This window comes from Aquila chrysaetos, chromosome 10 (assembly GCF_900496995.4).
Source record: "Aquila chrysaetos chrysaetos chromosome 10, bAquChr1.4, whole genome shotgun sequence".
Taxonomy (NCBI): Eukaryota; Metazoa; Chordata; class Aves; order Accipitriformes; family Accipitridae; genus Aquila; species Aquila chrysaetos.
This window is the reverse complement of record NC_044013.1, coordinates 19,177,316-19,198,421: the sequence shown is the minus strand read 5'-3', so window position 1 is coordinate 19,198,421 and position 21,106 is coordinate 19,177,316. Positions and strand designations below refer to the sequence as shown.

The 21,106-nt window shown below is 37.1% G+C and overlaps 2 protein-coding genes across 11 annotated transcripts in view; one reads left to right on the top strand and one right to left on the bottom strand.

Annotated features, from left to right (window-relative positions):
• AGFG1 (ArfGAP with FG repeats 1) overlaps window positions 1–14,868 on the top strand; it is a 37,317-nt gene extending 22,449 nt beyond the window's left edge. The window contains exons 6-15 of one of the 9 annotated variants that reach the window (XM_030027592.2): window positions 5,697–5,816; window positions 6,453–6,524; window positions 7,489–7,698; window positions 8,559–8,742; window positions 9,439–9,518; window positions 9,801–9,893; window positions 11,420–11,467; window positions 12,880–13,035; window positions 13,652–13,743; window positions 14,133–14,868. In XM_030027592.2, the coding sequence (XP_029883452.1) occupies window positions 5,697–5,816; window positions 6,453–6,524; window positions 7,489–7,698; window positions 8,559–8,742; window positions 9,439–9,518; window positions 9,801–9,893; window positions 11,420–11,467; window positions 12,880–13,035; window positions 13,652–13,743; window positions 14,133–14,192 (1,115 nt within the window). In that variant the 3' untranslated portion in view covers window positions 14,193–14,868. Of the gene's footprint in view, window positions 1–5,696; window positions 5,817–6,452; window positions 6,525–7,488; window positions 7,699–8,558; window positions 8,743–9,438; window positions 9,519–9,800; window positions 9,894–11,419; window positions 11,468–12,876; window positions 13,036–13,651; window positions 13,744–14,132 lie in introns of all 9 variants that reach the window. The other 8 variants (XM_030027591.1, XM_030027597.2, XM_030027595.2 and 5 more) reach the window with 8 other exon arrangements.
• Window positions 14,869–14,882: 14 nt separating this feature from the next.
• The window catches only part of SLC19A3 (solute carrier family 19 member 3), a 10,518-nt gene continuing 4,294 nt past the window's right edge, over window positions 14,883–21,106 (bottom strand). The window contains exons 3-5 of one of the 2 annotated variants that reach the window (XM_030027605.1): window positions 19,985–20,177; window positions 19,363–19,504; window positions 14,883–15,063 (exon numbers count right to left, since the gene is read on the bottom strand). In XM_030027605.1, coding sequence (XP_029883465.1) covers window positions 14,908–15,063; window positions 19,363–19,504; window positions 19,985–20,177 — 491 coding nt within the window. In that variant the 3' untranslated portion in view covers window positions 14,883–14,907. Of the gene's footprint in view, window positions 15,064–17,643; window positions 18,564–19,362; window positions 19,505–19,984; window positions 20,178–21,106 lie in introns of those variants that run through there. The other variant, XM_030027606.2, reaches the window with a different exon arrangement.

Sequence of the window (21,106 nt, the reverse complement as noted above, 5' to 3'; positions counted from 1 at the left end):
GTGAGAGGATGAGTAACAGAATGTAGAGAGAAGCTGATATTAGACCTTCAATTTTCTTTCTGAAAATTATTAGGAAGAGCATTCATGGAAAGAAAGCAGATATAGAGGCTTTAAGGGAGTTCAAATGCATTGACAATAACTGTCAATTTGTTAAAAGAAAAAACAAAGACTTACTCAGTTTAAAGAATGACCTCCTCTTTTGTGTGTGTTTCTGTTTGAAAACTGAATACTACCCATGTGGGTAGTATTCTGTAGTTTCAGGAAGAATAAACAAGCTTTGCGCATATGTATTGACTAAGGATGGGGGTAGGCCTTGAATTCTTAAAGAATTACTTCAGTAAAATATATTGAGCCCTTGGGGTTTATTTTCAGCCAAAGATCTTGAGCCATAGAAGTCTATCCTATAGTTGATTCTGTGGTCACTGAAGTATGTTGTTCCTAACTTGCATTGTAATTGTGGGAAAGTACCTTTGCCTGCCTTGCCTGAATGGGCTTTTCATCTAGTTTTTCTGAGAGAAACTGTGATGCTGCTAAGCCAACAAGAATAAGATATACTTCTTGCAAATCAGCCCTGAAATTGTTAACAGCTGAGAGGAAGCATGATGGAGGAGACTTAAGGCACACCTGAGGAACTGAGCAAAGTATCAAGGCTTTCTTAAAGTTAACTTTAAAAAAAAAAAAGTGAAATAATTGGCTGAATTCAGTAATATGGAATAAGAATTGCCATTGCAGTGTATTTTGTAAAATCCTTAACATAAGATTCCATGTTAATCATCTTTTTGGAGGTATATTTAACTGGGAGAACTTGTGCTGACTGAACAATGTTGTACAGCGTTACTGAAGAGGCTGCAGATATTTCATTCTTTCTAATAACTTACTCTTTCCAAACTTGTTGCTGAATGATTCTACATTTATGTACGCTTAATTATTCTTCGTGGGCTTCAGGAGATGAAAATTCCATTAAAGCAATATTTCAATACCATGTTCCAAATCTAGGTAAAATTCCACTGCATCTCTGCTGGGTAATTTTTCAAAGGATAAAAAAGCAATATGAACACTCCAGAATAAATATAATCTTATGAAAGAGTCTGTTAATTTCTGGTTGAAGTAAGTGCTGAAAATCAAAATTGAGAGGAATACTCAGCTGTGCTGACTAGTTTTCTGTTTCAATAATTAACCATTATGGTCATTCCCATGGCTCCTTCCCATAAGTTTTAGAAACCAAAACAGTTTCAGGGATGGTAAATCAGTTTCTAAAAGACAAAAATGTAATTCTGAGCATGCAATAGCTGAATGTGTATTGCAGACTGGTTTATCTGAAGGTGTTTTCTGACTTGCTAGGGTAAAACACTTGTAAGGCTTATTCTGCGTGCAGTAACCACAGGGTAGTGTTAACTGAAACTAATAATGATATGTTACAGACTCTTCCCTTTGGAACACAAAGAGCATTGATCAGTCTGCCAGCTTTGGCAAAAATGAGTTTTAAATGCTCATTTAAGGAGGTGTATAAGCATGTAATTTTTGTTAGTAATCACACACTACACCAGAGGGTGAAAGAACTTGCACTTAGTCTACCATTACTTTCTTGAAGTTTATGGTCCATTGTTCTTGTTTTAGGGCTTGGTTTTAGTTATGCCTACAGGGGATGGACTTTGTTCTTTCCCTTCTTGTACACTATGGTTAACTAAAGAAACCACTGAAAAGCACCAGCAAATTTAAGGTCTTCCAGTATAAGTTACTGTTTCAATTAAGGCACAAGTTACTGTTTCTGCAATTAAGGCACAACTGAGTGCAGCAGCTGATAGGAAAATGTTAACAAACTTGTGCTGTGATCTGTAAAGTGTAGATTTAAAGCTTGAAAATTATGCAGGAAGTGCAACTTTTGATATGTTTCTTTTTTCTGAGTTTTCTAATGTATTAAGCTGGCTCAGGATATTGTGGCATGTTGAAGGGGAAACATGCTGACTTTACATTTACTGTCTGTATTTAATTTACAAGGTTCCATAACTTCTGCAAAATGATGAGATTTTGAAGATGATGGTAGATAACTGTTCTCTGTCTGACTGGTAATAGCGACAAAAAAGTTAAAAATTTTTGGCATGTAGACTTTCTATAAACTAATGGAACAGAAGACCCGCACAAAAGATTTTAAAAAGGCATAGTGACCCAGCACAACTCTATTGGAACAAGGGAGAAGAGACTTTACCCAGAAGAAATAAAATAGTATGACATAGTTATTGTATTCTAGAGAATTATTTTCAATTTTGTAATTGAATAGACGTAGAGTTTATTTTAGTGGGGTTTTTTTGTTTGTTTGTTTTGCAGTGTTTCATGCCTTTATTCCACACTAGGTAGGGGCAGCTTGTGTTGCTGTGACTGGTGCTGTCATACTTGAGCTAGCTTTAGCCAGCTAGCTTTTCTACTGCCTCACTGATCTGCAGTCACAACAGCAGTTAAATGTATGCCCATCTGCAATTCACTACAGTTCCTTAACTTACTTAAGGTTGTTCTTGGGTTTCTGTGTGGAGAACTGAATTTTGGAATTGCCAGTCCATCCTTAAAAACATGATCTACATATTGTTCAGGCACAGGAGAGTACAAGTCTTACTTGGTATTTACCTTCGTGCCACTTTTACATAGGTTTAAACTTTACCGCATAAAATAAAGGAAGATTAACATCTGAATACTCTGCAGAAGAGTCTTTATAGCTCTACTGTTTTAACATGGGCCCGCTTGCAAATCATACTTGCTGTGTCAGCTGATGCAATAACACTGTTAAAACTGGCCTGTAATATAATATGTTCTAGTTTCTAATCTAGACCCAAAAGATATTTAATTTAAGATTCTTGACATAGTACTCTGTTTGTGTGAGTGGTTAAAATGAAAAAATGTCACAGTTGTAGGAGTGACATTTATGTACTTAATCGTATTCGGTCAGCTAAACATCAGTCTCTGAGTAGCCCCTATCCAATTGATGCATCAGGATGAAAGCATCACTTTCATTTTAAAGCAAGGTGCAGTTGAATTCTTAATCTATTCCTCTTTAAAAGCTACCGATTTAAAAAAAAAAAAAAAAAAAACAACCTGTGGAATTTGGAGTTGAAGTATGTAGAATGCTGTTTGAACCAATACCGATGGTATGATAATTCAAACTATTTTTCCTCTGTGTCAACTCTTTCTCTTTGCATGCTTTAAAGGTGAAAATTTTAGGACAGAACTTTCCCAAGACCTTGCTTTCTCATTGATTTCTGCCGTGCCCTTGCTTGTTGACCCGCATGCTGTGGTGGATTGACCTTGGCTGGCCACCAGGTGCCCACCAAGCTGCTCTGTCACCCCCCCTTCCTCAGCAGGGTGGGGGGAGAAAATATGATTAAAAAGCTTGTGAGTCAAGAAAAGGACAGGGAGATCACTCACCCATTACTGTCATGGGCAAAACAGACTCAGGGAAGGTTAACTTAATTTATTGTCAATTAATAATAGAATAGGATAGTGAGAAATAAAAACAAAACTAAACCCACCTTCACCCCTTCTTTCCAGGCTCAGTTTTGCTCCTGACTCTTCTCCCTCCTCCCCCGGAGCAGTGCAGGGGGATGGGGAATGGGGGTGGCAGTCAGTTCATAACACTTCATCTCTGCCATTCCTTCCTCCTCATGCTGTTCCCCTGCTCTGTTGTGGGGTCCCTCCCCCTCAATGGGATACAGTCCTTCACAGAATTCTTCAATGTGGGCCCTTCCCGTAGGCTACAGTTCTTTAAGAACTGCTCCAGCATGAGCCCTTTCCATGGGGTGCAGTCCTTCAGGCACAGACTGTTCCAATGTGGGTCCCCTGTGGGGTCACAGCTCCTCCCAGAAAAACTGCTCCTGTGTGGGCTCCTCTCCATTAGCCACAGGTCCTGCCAGGAGCCTGCTCCAGTATGGGCTTTCCACAGGCTCCAGCTTCCTTCAGGACATCTCTGCCTGCTCCGGCATGGGCTCTTCCCCAGGCTGCAGGTGGATATCTGCTCCACCGTGGACCTCCCTGGGCTGCAGGGGGACAGCCTGCCTCACCATGGTCTTCCCCAGGGGCTGCAGGGGAATCTCTGCTCCGGCGCCTGGAGCACCTCTTCCACCTCCTTCTTCACTGACCTGGGGGTCTGCAGGGCTGTTTGTCTCACATGTTCTCACTCCTCTCTCTCACAGCTGCTGCACAGTGTCTTTTTACCCTTTCTTAAATATGCTGCCACAGAGGTGCCACTGTCATTGCTGCTGGGCTCAGCTTTGGGCAGCAGCAGGTTTGTTTTGGAGCCAGCTGAAACTGGCTGTCAGAAATGAGGGCAGCTTCTGATCTTTTCTCACAGGGGCCACCCCTGCAGCCCCCCGCTACCGAAACCATGCCATGTAAACCCAATGTGCATGCTCACTTCTAATAAAAAGTGGTATCAAGTAGAGTCAAACCTCACCCTCTCTCACAGTGTCCCCTGTGAAGGGAAATACTTGCACTTTCATTTATATTAGTAGCATTGAGGAATACAGTAGTGAGTATAAAAATGTCCTTTTAGTTTATAAATCTGTAGTACAGATGCTTTGTAAATAGAATTTAAGTGAAATAATGCAACTTTTTATGAGCGTTATCTGGCTATTAAGTAACAGTACTTAAACAACCAGCATAACTTATTGGTTTTGTATGTACTTAATCTGCAAAATCCCCCCTGAATAAAGAAATCCTGACCCAAAAATATAATGTATTGCATCTGTTATTCTAGAAGGTGTTTTGTGGGCTTTCTTTAGATAGTAACTCAAGTTACCTATATATACAGGTTTGTTTTGCATTTGATTAAAAACACTTTTTCCCTTACTCATTGCTTATAACAGTGTTTAAGACTTCCTGTGGACCTTATCAGTTAGACACACAATTCCTCTTGAATCTATAGATGCTTGAATGTCCAGCTGTTTGAAATTAGAAGGGTGTTAACTTTTATTTTCTCCTATAGTATGGCACAAAAGGAAGGCGAAACCTGAAATTCTATTTGAAATTTCCTTGGATTTTATTTTGTGGATACACTCTATGAATGCTATCTTCTTGACATTGGTATTGATTTTCCATATTTCTGTACTCTGATTTAGTTTTGTAAAAACTGAATTTTCCAGTGAAGTGAATTTATAAACCTAGCCAAAACTATTCAACTGATGCCAAACTAAATTCACCCAAGGAGGAAGCACTTTGTATATGAGGAATTCAAATTTTCAGTATGTTGCAAGGATACTTTCTAACTTTTATTCCCAAAGAAGTGTTCAGTTAGTACAAAAATTCTAGTTTTGGAAGCTAGCACTTAAAATGATACCTGGTTTGGGTTCTACAGGTATACATCTAGTATTCTGTACTTTTTGGCTGTTTTTCCCTGACCAGCCACCACTGCAAACACTCTAGGGTTAAGCTGAACTCGACTTCATCTGGTCATGCAGTTGTGAGTAGTAGCATGTGTGAGGAGGAGGGAAGTAGCATTAACTGGTACAGCTCTGTGAAGGTCATTTGTGAAAGCTTGTTCAAAGACAACTTTCAGTTGTAGAATATCATGTATAATTTTTTCATGTAAAAAGAAATTACAAGGCAGGGCGTAACCCTTGGAGGCTGTCATGACCATGAATTCAGTTAATACATCTGTTTTTGTGTTTATTTCCCATATCCATTAACATGTTTTGTTCCTTTGCAATTTACAGCGCAGAACTCTGCAAATGCAGGTTTTGCAAACTTTGATGCATTTGGACAGTCTAGTGGCTCGAGTAATTTTGGAAGTTTCCCCACAGCAAGTCAGTCTTCTTTTCAGCCCCAAAATACAGGTAGAACTCCTAGAACTTTTGATTAATACTTAATTGAAATAATCCTTACCTTTATGTTGGAAGGTACTTAAGTTGAGTTTATTTCTTGCATCTGCCTGCTTTAATGCAATCAAGCCACCTGAAGCTCTGGGGAAACTCAAAATGAATTCCTTCTGTTTGGTGTTGATTTTATTTTTTTTCCTAATGCTACTCAGAAGTCTGATTTATGGCACTATGTGTTTGTTAGCTCTACACCTGAAATAACTATGAAAAGATTAAACCATGCTGCTTTTGATAAATAATGAATTGACTCTTTATCTTGTAAGAGAAGTGTTTCAGTAGACCCAAAAGCACATCGCAGTACCAAAAAAAAGTGTGTCTATGCGGATGTATAACATATGCACACACTTCAGTATGTTTGACTTCATGTGTAGAGCCTATTGCTAAGATTTATTTTGCTTTCCTTTAAGTTGATCATGCTTTAGAACTTCTGCTTGAGCTTACACTTGCTGTTTGTCTAGATCTTTGGCTGACTGACTTTCTTTTCCTTTTTTTTTTTTTTTCTTTTGAGTGTGGTGTCGTTTTAAACTTTTTTTCAAATTTTCTTTCTCCCTTCTTATGTTAACTTTAACCCACACACAATTTCTGGCTGTCCAGCGTTCAGAACGCTTTCATCTAGCTGCAGTTTTGGTGAATTTACTTCAGCTTTTCCTCTCCAGGCTGTACACAGTAAGTTCCACGCAGTGGAAAACTCAGCTTGCTTCATTTTATGCCATTGTAGTATAGCATTTTCATTCCTACTGTTGCATATGTTTTAACTTATTGATTATGCTATTAGAAAGTTGTGTGTTCTGTAGTAGGAGTGGAATCCTCAACCAACTGTTACAAAATGTGATACACTTAATGAAACAACTCATTTAAATTCAAGTATGTGACCTGCTTAGATTAAATTTTCTGGACACTGAAGAGATGGAAGCTCATGGTTTCATATTTGAACTGAAGTTCAGTTGTGTGGGCCCAAGTCAGATTTTTAAAATTGATTTATGTATCTCTGACATCAGTGGAAACTTGGTATAAAAAGAGCTGTGTTGTGTCTTCCCCCTCACCTCTTTCCTGATTGGATGTAGTCTAAAAATCCAAGAATAGAGAACCAAACTATCTCACTAAACCTTGGCATGAAATCATACTACTTTTGGACTTCTAGGCACTGTTTTTTGCTTAGAATGATGCCTGACATCTGAAATGGTTAAACATTGTACCATTAAGTAAATGCAAAGAGTAGCTATTCATTAGACACACATGACAGGAAAATGAAGCTTCTGTATTTTGAATATTAAAGATTCAGAAAAATACTTATTTTTCTAGCAAAATATTACTGTTGAAATTACTTTAACAGCTAATAAATAGCATATAGTTTTTTCAAGATCAAATTATGATTGTGATTTAAGCTGTTGAAGTTTGGGGATTTTTCATCCCTGATCTGCCGACTGAAAAACATAAAAAATTATTTTTTCTGATGACCCAATGTAACTTTGAAGGAAATGGGAAAGGGTCTTAAACGTGCGGGATGGGGCGGGGGAACATGTTGCTTCATGTAACTACAAAGAGGTGGGATTATTTTGTCATCAGTTACAGTTGGAAGAACTTTCTCTACCTTCGGAGTGTTGATTATGTTTCACTTCATTTGTTACAGGTGGAAGTGCTGGATCAGTGAATGCTAACTTTGCTCACTTTGATAACTTCCCCAAATCCTCCAGTGCTGATTTTGGAGCCTTCAATGCTTCTCAGAGCAGCACAACAGCAACTGCAGCCAGTAAAGCTGCAGTGAATAAACCGAATCTCCAGTCAGCTGACAAATACGCAGCTCTTGCTAATTTAGATAATATCTTCAGTGCAGGGCAAGGTATTAAACTTTATTCTTTGATGTGCTTATTCCACATGTGTATGCTTACCACAAGGATGGTTGTGCTTGTCAAAATAGTAACTGTATTTCAAAATGTCCTTTCTTTAAGGTACCAGTAGCATTTCACATCAGTGTACCTTAATGTGCAAGGTGTAAGTTTTAAGACTAACATCACTCCAAAAGGATGTCATCAGAAGACTGCTTTTTGGGAATATTCTTCCTATCAAGATGAATAACTCTAAGTGGAAATATCTAAATAATTATTACTGCAATGATGAAAATGTATAAGTATATATTTTATATTTGTGCTAAAGCCTATAGCGAAGGCTCTTGAATGGAGAGCTACAGTTGTTACAGAGAACTGCCAGAGTAGCTTTCCTACCTCTCTGCCACAAAAAGATTTGGCTTTAGTTTTTTATAAACTAGTAGCAGTGATACTTGGATTTAGTTGATTTTAAGTTAAGGAGAAAAAACTAGTTATTCTGTAACTTTATTTCTTCTCAAATGGTATATAAAAACTTGTGTTGGTTTGTAATATAGAGCTGTGTTCTGAAATGGATTATTTGAGGGTATGTGTTTTGTTAAATTTTCTAGTTGAAGGTGATGGTAGTACTGAGTTGTCATTTTCCAGGGAAACCAGAGGCTCTTTGGAGCTGCAGGATACCTACAGAAGCAGCATGACACTTTGCTGATGGCTAATGGCTTGTTAAACTTTTTTTTTTCCTGTATGCCCTAATGGATATTTAATTTTTAAGTCTAAAACTTAAACTGTCCAGTAACTTTCATTTAGTTCTCAGTGTTGGCAGGGCAGAAAGTGAAACCATGGTCATAATTTTTAATCTGTTTTTTTTTCTTTCTAGGTGGCAGTGAGCAAGGAAGTGGCTTCAGTACAGTAGTGTCAGCATCAGCAGGTCCTGCATTGTCAACCCCAAATCAGTCAAGTGTATCTTCAGACAAGTATGCGGCTCTAGCAGAATTAGACAGCGTGTTCAGCTCCACAGCAACCTCTAGTAATGCATATACTTCAACCAGTAACGTTAGCAGGTACTTTGTTAGAATTAGCTGGCTTTCTATATTGACTTCAGCAATATGCAGAGAAGTAGCTCACAGTTGTATCTCAAATCTGGTTTTAATTCTTCTCTAAATGGTGAAATGTTGAATGAGTTTAGTGGTACTACTGAAACTGCATCCTTTGTTTTAAATAATAGTGCAACTGTCTAATAGTATATTATAAGATAAAATTAAGAATACTTTCTGTCAGCAGAATGTTCCCTGTACCTTTCTAGTCATTACATGCTAAACCTGTTAGATGGTAACACTTCCCTACACAGAATATTTGCATGTATACTGAAAATCACAGCATCATCCCTGGCAAAAAAATTACGCAGATATTTATTATGTAAATGATGCCAACCACTTTTTAGATCATTGAAGTAATAAATACCAAACACCTGTTATAGCTGTGCTTGATATTGCAAGTGCCCCTAAAGTTTCTGCTTTGCAACATTTATGCTGATGGCCTCTGTTCAATATTCTTTCTCCTGCTGTTGGTGGAGATGATTTTTCATTGCTCAGCACTAGTTATAGTCCCTGACCGTGGCATCAGTGAGTTATATTGCAGTTTGCAAACTGCACATAAGCATTCCTCTACTATTCTTTTACATGCTAACAATAATTGTAAGTTGTATTTAATTGTTAAACAAGCAATTTGACTTCACTGAATGTATGAATTATTTTCAGCAATGCTTTTGGAACAGTACCTGTGGCTGCTACTGCACAGACACAGCCTGCATCTTCGAGTGTGCCTGCTCCATTTGGAGGTATGTGTTACTAACACCTTTTGTGGACTGTAAGCAAACATCTTACTAATTTTTAGTTGATAGTGCTATACTTCGGCACTAGTGATATTGAAGTTACTAAAGGATGCCAAAAAAGTACAGTTGTTGTGATGCATTTCAAATTAAACATTTTATTATCAACTCCTAATTTTTCATGTAACTTTAGATATTTAAGTATCTCTGTATAAAAGCTGTATAAACTTAAATGTGAGTCAGATTGGCTATTTTTAAAAGACTATTTATTAAATGTTTTTAATCTTTCAGCAACACCTTCCACAAATCCATTTGTAGCTGCCCCTGTTGCCCCAGTGGCACCTTCAACAAATCCATTCCAGACCAATAGCCGAGGAGCAACAGGTTAGGAAAAAACCACCAAGTGTTTGAGAAACTTTCTTTCAAGACTTGCATTGATTCTTTTTTTTTCATAGCTGTGTAATTTGTTCCTTAAAGATTTTCTGTATTATCTGTCTCTAGTCTATTTGACATGTTGTGTGTTTGTTCAATGTAGAGAACAATATTTATGAATAGGCTGCAGGAATCAACTTTTTTTTGGGGGGGGGATAAGTGATGTTTTTTATTGGGCTGAGGACATTAATTTCCTGTTTCTGGCCCAATCCTAGGATTTCAAATGGTGGCCATGAAAAATGTCAAAATGATCCGTTTAAGATCTTCTAATACTACCTAAGCTATTTGTAGTCTGTGTATTACCAGTTGGGTACCTTCCAAGACTATAACGTTGGCTTTGAAGCACGCTTCACAGGAGTTTGCTCTGAAATCGGGGATCTTGAAAGCCCTGCTGCAAAGCTAGTACACTTGCTTTTTTAATTTCTTTATTTCAAAGTCATGAAAGCCCTCAAAACCAAAGAGCTGGAGCTAGAACCAGGGGAGACAAGGCTGTTAGCTCCGTGCCAGTCTACTTATTCTGTACATTGGTGGTGTCCTTTATTTTTCCTCTTTTGTAACAGTAAAGCATATGTTTAAATATAATCTTTACACTCATGAATTACATTAATTTTCTGGGGGAGGATTCTGTAGAATCCTAATTCCATAGACAAAAACTTAATCACTTTTTAAAAAAGCAAACTTGTACTTTTCTTCAAAACACTGAACTTGGATTTAGATGACTGCTAGATTATGCTAATTTTGCTTTCCAGACACTGCTAAATTCTGGCACTTTTATCTATTAACTGGACTTCCACAGATTTAAATCTGCTGATGTATGCATTTTAACATTGAGTCGTGCTTTGCCTCTAGTTTTAAGTAGGTTGAATTAAACTGATCAGGCTGAGTTAAAACTGAATTGATCAAATTCATCTGCTAAAATGAATTCTGTTTTCAGTCCCTTTTGAGATATTATGCAGTTAAGCTTGTTCAGCTATTTAATGCCCAAAATATCTTTTTCCTTATTTTAATCTCATTCTTAACTGTGCTGTTTTGCATCATTGTTAAGAACTTGTAGCCTCTTTAGATAAATTTGAATATGGCAACTCTATCCTTCCACCTTCTAAACTGCTATCCTTGGCTTGCAGACATTCCAACCCATTGGCACCTATACTGATGTTACGTACTAGGTGACAGAGATAATGACTATAAGTGAAGATAATATTCTACCCCTTTCAGTGCAGGGTGTAAACTTGTAGCTTGTCTGTTTATGCTAAGCTTTCTTTCTGCATGAACTTTGCTGTTTATTATATGGGAGATCTGTTTTGTAGCGTTTATTTCTAATGGTTTTCTTAGCTTAATCTATTGCTGGTCATGCTACGGATGAATTGTTTGGTAAATATATGTGTGTATATTTCTGTAGATATATATAACTAAGAAATGACTGTTCAAGAGTGTATAAATGATTTGACATTGTCTGGTCTCTTTGTGGCTTCCATAAGGCCTCTCGGGAGCAATGCACTCTCACATATTTCCTCAGGCTCATTTTGGTAGGTGGCCACATTTGGTATCAAGTTTCTTGTGGCTAATTGTTCTTGCTTGTAAAAGCTTATTGATAGCTATCTGGTTCTCTGCACATAGAATTTCGGAAGACTTTCTGTTTTTTAAAATGGAGTGGTTGTGGGTGTGGGTATTTGGCAACTGGGCAAAGGGAGAGAAGAGCATACATAGACAACCTATTAAGCAACTAAAACAAAACCATTATTGATATCCTCCATGGTCACAACATAATGGTAACAAGTTGAGTGACTCTTGAAGTTTCTACCAACAGTAGCTTGATGCCTTTTGGGATATCCCAAGTCACTGCTCATTTTGTTGTGTTTTTGTTTGCTGTTTTGGCAAGTTTTCCTCTTGAATAGCTTCTCTGCTAACTGTAACTTGAGAACAGTGTTAGTACATTAGTTTTGCGTGTACTTTGTCAACAATTCATGTGTGTATAATGTCTTGCCCTTGAATACTTTTGGGGTAAATTTTTCAACTGATAATTACGCTATATTCATTAAATATATATTTAAACAGTTGAGCTTGCATAAAATCTAACTTAAAACATTTCAAAAGAAAAGTTGTGTCTAATGTTTAACAGGAGTAAAATGCCTGGTGTCTGCATTTGTACCAAAAAAACTTCTATACGCTTCTCCTTTCAAGAGTAACTCCCAAAAGACTGAATAATGGTTTTGTTACTACATTTTTGAACTTGATGTGCTCCCATTTATTTGCTGAAGGCACATGGAATTACACAAGCCATGTGTTCTGTTCTTGAAATGTTCAGCAGAGAATCAGATGAAAAGTTTTGGGGTTTTTTTGTTTGTTTTAAGTCTTACCTGAACAGTAAGAGCGTTTGCAATAGGAACTTTGTGTGCAAACAATGTGCATGGTGAGAATTTCCTTTAAAGTGATATTAAGGATGGGATGAAGAGAGAGGGGATGCATGTATCCCTTATGATGATTTTTTTTTTTGACTTGTAACTTCCTGTGATGCAGCTTGGAGTAGGAAGATCCTTTCATGCTTTTCTCAGAAGGAGAAAAACAGAGGGGCTTATGCTGCCTGAAAGTGCTTGCTTCTGATGCGTAGACTTTTACCAGAAAAACTCTGGGAAAAGTATATGATAATGTAGAGAACATAAAAAAAAAAATTATTTCCTTTTCAGAAAATATATCTGAATGTGCTGGATCTAGTAAATTTTAAATTATTCCATTCATTTTTAAAGTGCAAAAGTAAATTATGCACCCAGTTGGTGGTGATCCAAGCTAGTAAATCAGTGGCTGTAGAAGTTGAACCTAGCTTTTGTATGGTCACTGAGGCATTAGGAGACTTTTCTTAACATGGCATTATAATGATTTCTCTCATGAAAAAAGTGATTTCTTACAAGTAATTTAATGTTATTTTTTTGCCTACCAGCAGCAACATTTGGTACTGCATCTATGAGCATGCCTGCAGGATTTGGAACTCCTGCTTCCTACAGTCTTCCTACTAGTTTTAGTGGCAACTTCCAGCAGCCCACGTTCCCAACCCAGGCAGCTTTCCCTCAACAGACTGCTTTTGCTCAGCAGCCAAATGGTAGGTCTCTATGTTTTAGATAATCTTGTTTAAATTGGAAACATGGAGAAAATGATCTGTGTTTATGTTAGCAATAATGGGTGCATGTTTATTTCTATATGAACTTGATAATAATATTGATGAGGGGCTCCCACACTGTTTTGGCTCTGTGGTTGAGCTTTGTGACTTGGCTGTGTGCAGTGACATAACTGAAATTTTACCATAATCTGATACTAAAATTATAAGTATTCCCACGCTTAAAGGGTTTTTATGCAAGCAGGATTGTTTTGTCTTCATTTTTGGAGTGTCTGCAACGGATTATAACACTTTCTCTAACTTCATAGAACACAAGCAAAAGAAAGTTGGAAAGTACTTTCTCTCATAAATTTAAATGATAAAATAACATTGAAAAAAGTGCATATGTAGAAAATGGAAATGGATTAGTTCCGAGCAGTTGAAAACAAACAAAAAGCTGAGCCGTATTTTTTTTATGGTTATGTTCCTGATAGTGTTTAAGTAGGATCAATCCTGCTGACTGTGCAGTTCAAGCTTCCACTTATTTTTGTGTGGGAGCTGCAGCAAAGAACCCTTTTAAGATTGGTTACTATTATTAATATTTTTCACTTATCTTTCCAAGGAGCAGGTTTTGCTGCATTTGGACAGGCAAAGCCTGTAGTAACTCCTTTTGGACAAGTTGCAGCTGTTGGAGTATCTAGTAACCCTTTTATGGTAAGTGAGTTGTTGCATGATATTAACTTCTGTATGTCTGAAGAGGCATAATCTGTAACAATTTAGAGACACACAAAGATTTTTTTTTTTTTTTTTTTTCTTCAAATAAGGGAAGGCAGCATGTGAATCTCCTAAATGCAATTCAGTATTATGGTGACATGGCATTTGTAAGGTTGTTCAAATCAAAACAGGGGTACTTGTATACCATGCTCTTATAGTAGTGTAATTTCAGAGAACCATAGGAAAAAAAAAAAAAAGACTGCAACATAAGACAGAAATATTTCCTAATAGGTTGTTTTCTTTGTTATATATCCTGCATTTATGATTTACAGTATGGAAAAAAAAAAAATCTTAAAAGATTTGTCTTATTTTTCTTTGTTTTCCCCCAGGCTGGTGCACCAACGGGACAATTTCCAACAGGAAGCTCATCAACCAATCCTTTCTTATAGCCTTATAGACACTTTACCCAAAAGAACTCTTATGTGGTCACATAACATCTCTGCGCCTCTTGCACTGTTGTCTTGTTTCACTGATATTAGCTTTAAACACAAAAGAAGTAAAAATAAAAGCCTGCATTGTGTACCTTTTAAAAAATTAAAAAAAAAAAATTAATACACAAAACCCAAGAAAATCAACCCCCCACCAGATAATAACGTGCAAAACAGAGGGCTGTGGTAACATCCTTGAACCTGTGAACTGGCAGGTAAAAAGTAGCGGTATCATGTATATTAAAATTGGCTAATAAGTTATTGCAGATACCACATTCATTATGCTGCAGTACTGTACATATTTTTCTTAGAAAATAGCTATTTGTGCATATCAGTATTTGTAACTTTAACACATTGTTATGTGAAAAATGTTACTGGGAAATAGATCAGCCACTTTAAGGTGCTGTTGTATCTCTTGGAATGAATGAGCTACATCATTTTAACCATTGGTATTGGAAGTCATGAAGTTAAATTGAAGGTTTGTTCATTTCTCAAAATGTTTTCCTTTCCTAAGAGCTCTTCTATTTATACATGCCTAAATCTCTAATGGTAGAGGGATACCTGTCTGCATAATAAAGCTGATCATGTTTTGCTACAGTTTGCAGGTGAAAAAAATAAATATTAGAAAAAAAAACAATTGTGTAGCATTATTTCTGTGCAGTAACATTTTATTGGGTTAAAATGTACATATTGTGAGTCTCATACACAGATGAGTTATCAAAAGCAATGTGCTTAAAGGTGAGTTAAGCTTAACATTTTCATGTGCCTCACTTGGGTATGTTTCTTCATGTCCTTGTGATGAAGCTTGCTGTTGTAGCTCAAGTGAAGTGATCTATTGAACAAGAAAATGTTAAGTGAACTTGGATTATTTTGGCAGAGTAGCTGTGTAATGAAGGACACTGGAAGCATGGAGGAGGGTAGTTAGTTGAGAAATGGTTAGCTGCAAAAAACATGTAATTATGGATAGCTAATGACTGTCTTAGAAGAAGACTTAGTTGTGATCAGAACAGCATGTGTAATAGCAGGCCAAGGTACCACAGACGTAATAGCACTCTTTTTAATAAAAAATTGATATATATTAGACCTCCTGTGGAATATTAAAGTAACAGATTTTTTTTTTAGTTACTGGAATGTTTCCTGCCATACTAGAATGGAATTTGTACAGGGGAAAAAAAACTTGTCTGGCTTGTCTAGTCTGTAATAGTAAGAAAAGGTTCAAGAAAAATGTAACTCTGAATCAGTAGTTGGTGATGGTGATTTAAACACAGAGATAACTTGGCTTAAGTTCAAGTGTAATACTGGAAATAAGCAGATAATGTAAATATATCGTGAATACATAAACTGCAAGCTTAAAAAAAAAGGTTTCTGACCAGCTAGAGAATAAAATTCTAAAAGCTTTCAAGATAACAGGAATAAATAATGTCAGATTGTTTTTTGAGAAAAGGATGTGCAAGCCCATTTTGAGACAAATGTGAAAATTCTTGAATGTAAGACGTTTCACTTGTAACATTCAGGCAGTCAATTACATCTGCTTATTTCTAGGGGAGCTGAAAGACTTGACCACTGCTTGTAAAAACCCTCTTATGCCAGTGCTTTTGACTTCCATTGCCTGCCTATAGGAGGGTAGTAATTTCTGTACCTTACCTTCTTTTTTTGGAGCTTTGGAGATCCCAAAGCAGGGCACATGCAGCTTATACAAGCTGCTTATAGTAGCATTGCCTACTTAAATCTCTGGGTTTGTCCTGTTGGCATATTTAAAGTTAAAACAGACTTGAAGCCTGTCTTTTCTTTCTGATGAAGACTGCTGGATAGACTATGGTGTATAGTTTAATTCCTAAGATTCTCTGGGAAGTCATTAAACAAATCCCCAGCAGTTGAGGGTTTCCAAGATGTTAGTGATGCCCTTGTGCTCACCACTGTTTTCTAGCATAGTATAAATGGCTAGAGTTCTTCCCTGTTGTTGACCTCACCTGTTTTGGGATAGTAACACATAAATGCAGTAGGGAGTGGGGAACTGCAAGGGTTCAGAAGGAATTGTGGAACACTTAAATAGGCTTATTGCAGGGAACTGGACCAAATCAACCAGATGTCTTATCAAGGAGACGAACAGCTTTGTGGAAGGGGAACAATCCTGTGCTCTCCACCTAAACTGATGTAAATTAAGCTTTGGGCAGAGGCTAATGAGATCAGAATCTATCGAAATTGTTCTGATCCAAGTGAAGCTGATTACTGCTAAGAGATGCTGAAATTCATTTAAGTATGCAAGGCATGCACCTTTAGATTATGTTGCAGAAATAGTGGAATACCTTGTTTTTCATAACTAGTTTGAATGCAGATTAAAGGTTGGCAACTTGTACTGTACACAACCGCATCTGTTTAGTGTATGTTCACTAATTTTAAGTTTGTCAAACTCCAGACAAGTAGCTGAAGATCTTGTATTGTTTTGAGTCTCCTTTACATTGAGCAGAAACTGACACCACAGCTGTCTTGTTGATTGGATTTTTAAAATAGCTGTATTTACAAAATTAATTCTTCACCCATGATTGTAAACATTTTTGTCTTAGAAATGTCTGCAGTTGTTCACGCAATTGCTCACGCAACTAGCGTAGTTGCCAAAAAAGCTATACTTCCACTAGCTTTTCAAAATCCTCTTCTGCTTTAGCATCAAAGCACTTCACTTGATGATAACTTTAGCTCTCTTATACCAAAAATTAATTTGGAGACCTTCTAGATTAATACTTTTACTCCTAATATGTCAGCTCTTACATGTGTATGAAGATGCTGTAAGAAGTACATCCTGAGTTCTACAAGGCAGATGTGATGCCCAGGTACTGCAGTTCAAAGTTATTTAATGGCTGTAAAATCCCAAGCACTGTGTTTGAAACAAATGCTGAGGCAAGAAATTAATTTGAAAAGGACCAAATTTAGTTGGAATTCCTGAAAGAGAACTATAAATATGGTGCAAGTATTCTGCTCTCTTGAAGGGAAAACTTAACTGGGGCATAAAGGCAAGTTCAAGCAGCTTTTAAAGGTATGTTTTTAAAGGAATTAGTGATTTTTACTTTCTTGTGAGCTGAGTTGGGGGAAACATCAGTTACCTAGGACTCCTGGCAAATCTGTAAGTTGTGGTAAAGGAACACAACGGAATTTGCTGCTGTCTGATACAGTTGACTCCAAAGTGGACATTATTGAACACAGTTGAAAGAACATTCCCTAATTAGCTTTAGTTATAGCTAAAGTTTTAGTTGTGTTATTTCAGTAAGACTGCCTTGTATAGAAATTGAAGTGTCTCCCCATGAATTAAAAATAAGAAGTTTAGGAGTTTTTTTGCTTCCAAAGATAAGTGTGTGTGGGTCACGGCAGTTGTCAGACATAATCAATGCATATGCTTATCAAGACAGACACTCAAAGGGAAGGTTAGTGTGTTTTATTTGTACATCTCCAACAAACTCACAGTAAAGCTGTCACTGCATCAGTAGCAGCTTATCTATATAACGACGTTTTCCTTACAGTCCTGTAACTTCAGATTTCTGAGGAGTGCATTGTCTGTGTGGAATCCAAAATGACTGCATTTGGCCATTTGTAAATTGAAGTGGCAGTATTGCTGTGCTATACAGCATTGTAGTAATCTACCTTTGAACATACAGAAGTAGCATCTTTTGGTAAAAACTGGTTTATTGCTATTTGTTAACTTGCTTTAAAAATGCATGTCACAACTTCCAGTTGAAGAAGTCTTAAGTTTTCAAAACGCTTCTGTGGCAAGCTTTCCAACAGGTCATCTAGCTGCTCTGGGGCAACTGCTTCTTGAGATTCCCTAGGAGTGTTTGAAGATCTTATGTCTATGACTAAATTGCATTTAATTGAAATACTTGGTAGAAGTGAAAGTTCAGAGGTTGTGTTCTCTAAGCTCCTCTGTTGCGAGGTACTGTATGTACTTGCTTGTGGCATTAATCGAAGTTTTGGGGTCAGATCACTAAATTTGAGTTGAAATTGAAGATTGATTGAGGATTGTTTGGTATTAAACTACTGATGAAGGAAACGGGTGAAATGCGTCATCCTGTTGACAAAGCTCTTTATGCTGTAGGCTCATAAACAGCCTGTTTCACTGTTGACTGTCTTGCTTGATTGAACGTTGTTTCTCCTAATTCATTGTTCAGATGGTGCAGCCTTCTGCACTGTTGCTTGCAACCATTCTTTTTGTCTCCATTGTTAATGATCAATGCTTTCACTAGCTACACTAGTATTTCTGCATTTGATGGACATAATGGTGTATATGCTTCTGATCAGGAAAATTCCAGCTATGAATGTGAAGTAGCTGCTATAAATGAGAAACTGGGAAATGGAGGTGGGGAAGAAGGAGGATGAAGAGTTAAAAAAACTGCTTTTCCTGTTAGGTAGTAACTTAAGGGGTGTCCCTCCACTGCTGCTTTCCCTTCCCTGTCAGCTGTGCCCCAAAATGATGCCATCTTGAAAGGATTCAAGAAGTCTGGCTGCTTGACTTCATACTGTAGAAGTCTGCAGTTGTGAAAGGAGGGGGAGAGAATACTCTTATGTGCTTTCCCGCCCCACCTCAATAAGGGAGGAGGACAGCTGCCCTGCACTTTCTGGCTCTTCTCTGAAAAGATGAAAGCTAGAGACTTGGACCTCATTCACTATATAAGTTTAAACTTTAAATTTAGAAATTTAATGGGGAATCATGAGATTAGTTCATTTTCAGAATTACAGTAACTTAAAGGTGCATCCAGTGAAACTGTGTAACTTAGAATTACCCTAGTAACAGATCCATAGATTGCCTTTCAGCTTGCTTCCTGTTTCTGTTTAGGGTATTCTGACAATAAACTTATGAATCGTAAGCCTTTAAATAAAAAAAACCAAAAAACCCTGAGTAATAGGTGGTGGCCTTTCCCTTTTGCTCTATGAAAATATTCTTAAAGTTATTGCAGAAATGCAAAATTAGCAGGACTAGAGGACAAATAGGTTGTAGTAGCTACTGCCAGTTCACTTTAAATGAACTTGTTTTTCAAGCGGGTAACTGTCCTAAGCTAGCACATTACCTAGTATCTTCCCAGAGGCTAATCTTGGAGTGGAACCCTCTTTCAGAACTGAGGGCAGTGTGAGTAATGTAGCTTACCTGGGTGCTGATATCCAGTCCCAGGCCTTTTGAGTCTACTACAACAACAGTTAAAATTGTCTGAATCACCAGTGCAACAAAGTTGTTGAAGCCAAACATCAAAGCGTAACGCTGCATGCTTAGATTGACAGCAATCTGAAACCTGAAAATGAATGTACAGGTTAACTAAACTATGGAGAACAAGGACATTTGCAATTTACTTATGGGAGGAAGTTTGGGAACAATTTAATGTGCACAGGGGTTTCTTCAAAGGATAAAGCCTTTTCAATCTTGGCTATTTAACTTCTATGCATCCTACTTATCCACTCAAATAAGTAAATGGTATATTTGCTAAATAAAGACCTGTGTATATTCATTTGATCATTTAGAGAATACTTGTACAGAGACCATTGAACAGCTAAGTGCAGAATAAGGTAGTTTCTGACTTGGAGTAACCTATTGTAATGGTTATGTCATATAATTTTAAGCATAGTTTTATACAAGCTAGAAATATGTGCTGCTGCCATGACCTATTTAAAAATCTTATTTCTAGGGAAACTTTGGTAAAATTTTGATAAATTTAAAAATGTGACACTTACTGATTTACATCAGTTTAATTAGAGCAGTTGTGTATTATACTTACGTTGCTATTGTTATAAGGAGCATGTAGCATGCTTTAAACACAAGGTAACCAGCATAACATGCCCAGATGTTGTCAGTAAAGTGCATGAGAAATAGAGAACCGGCATCCATTGCAGAGAAAATTCCCAAAGCCAGTTCTCCAGAAAGATCCCAGTTTACTTTGATGTATCCAACTGCCATGGAAGTTGCTGAGCCTAAAAATTTAAAAATAATTAAAACTCTGAAACATCATCATCCCTTCAGAACTGTTGCATAACTGTGTAAATGGATCATGCCAAAAGCTCTTGAGGCTGTTATGGTCACAATGGGCTTTGATAATGGTGTGGTTTATATTTTCTGTTAGTGGTGTGGGAGTCTTCTGTCTGTTTGGGTTTTTTTCTCCTTGCTTACAGAGCCTTTGCAGACAAGTACTCTGAGAAAATGCCTCATGCCTAAGGCTGGAGGCAGCAGTGTACAGTCTATTGTTGTTACTCCCATTTTTTGACATCTGTGAGCAAAGAGAAAAACAATCCTACCAAGCATTTTCTGCCAAAGTATGCATAATGGAGTTTAATTCCTTCATGTAAAGATCTTTATGGAATGAAAATCGGTTGTACTCTTTCATGCTTTCTTTTTTTTTTTTTTTTTTTTTATGAAAGCATCTTTTCAGTTTCTGGTGAAAAATCTTAAGAACTGCATTTCTCAATGCCTTATTGACAATCACATACAGTAAAAACCCTTTCTTGACTGTAATATGGTATAACAAACTCCAGTGCCTTGATTTTTTTTTTTTTTTTTTTTTTTAATCTCTGCAACAATGATGAGGCTTACTTTTCTCCCCATCTCAATTCTGGATAAATACTTCTGCTACTTTAAGAAGGTCATCCAGCTATGGCATTTTTTAATGCTCCTTTAGCACAGAGGCTCCTGTAGATTTATGAAAGCTCTTTGAAACATGATATGCTGAGGTTAGTAGCTCAAATGCAAAGAGAAGTCTGGTTCAGGCAGGTTATACAGTGGTGAGCTATCAGAGTCCAGAGACTACTAGTTGCCCAGATGTTTTCAGGCAGGCTAGCACACTAGTGCAAAATTGGACTTCATTTGCTGGCTGTATGTGCTCTTCATCAGAATTCAGAAAATCATA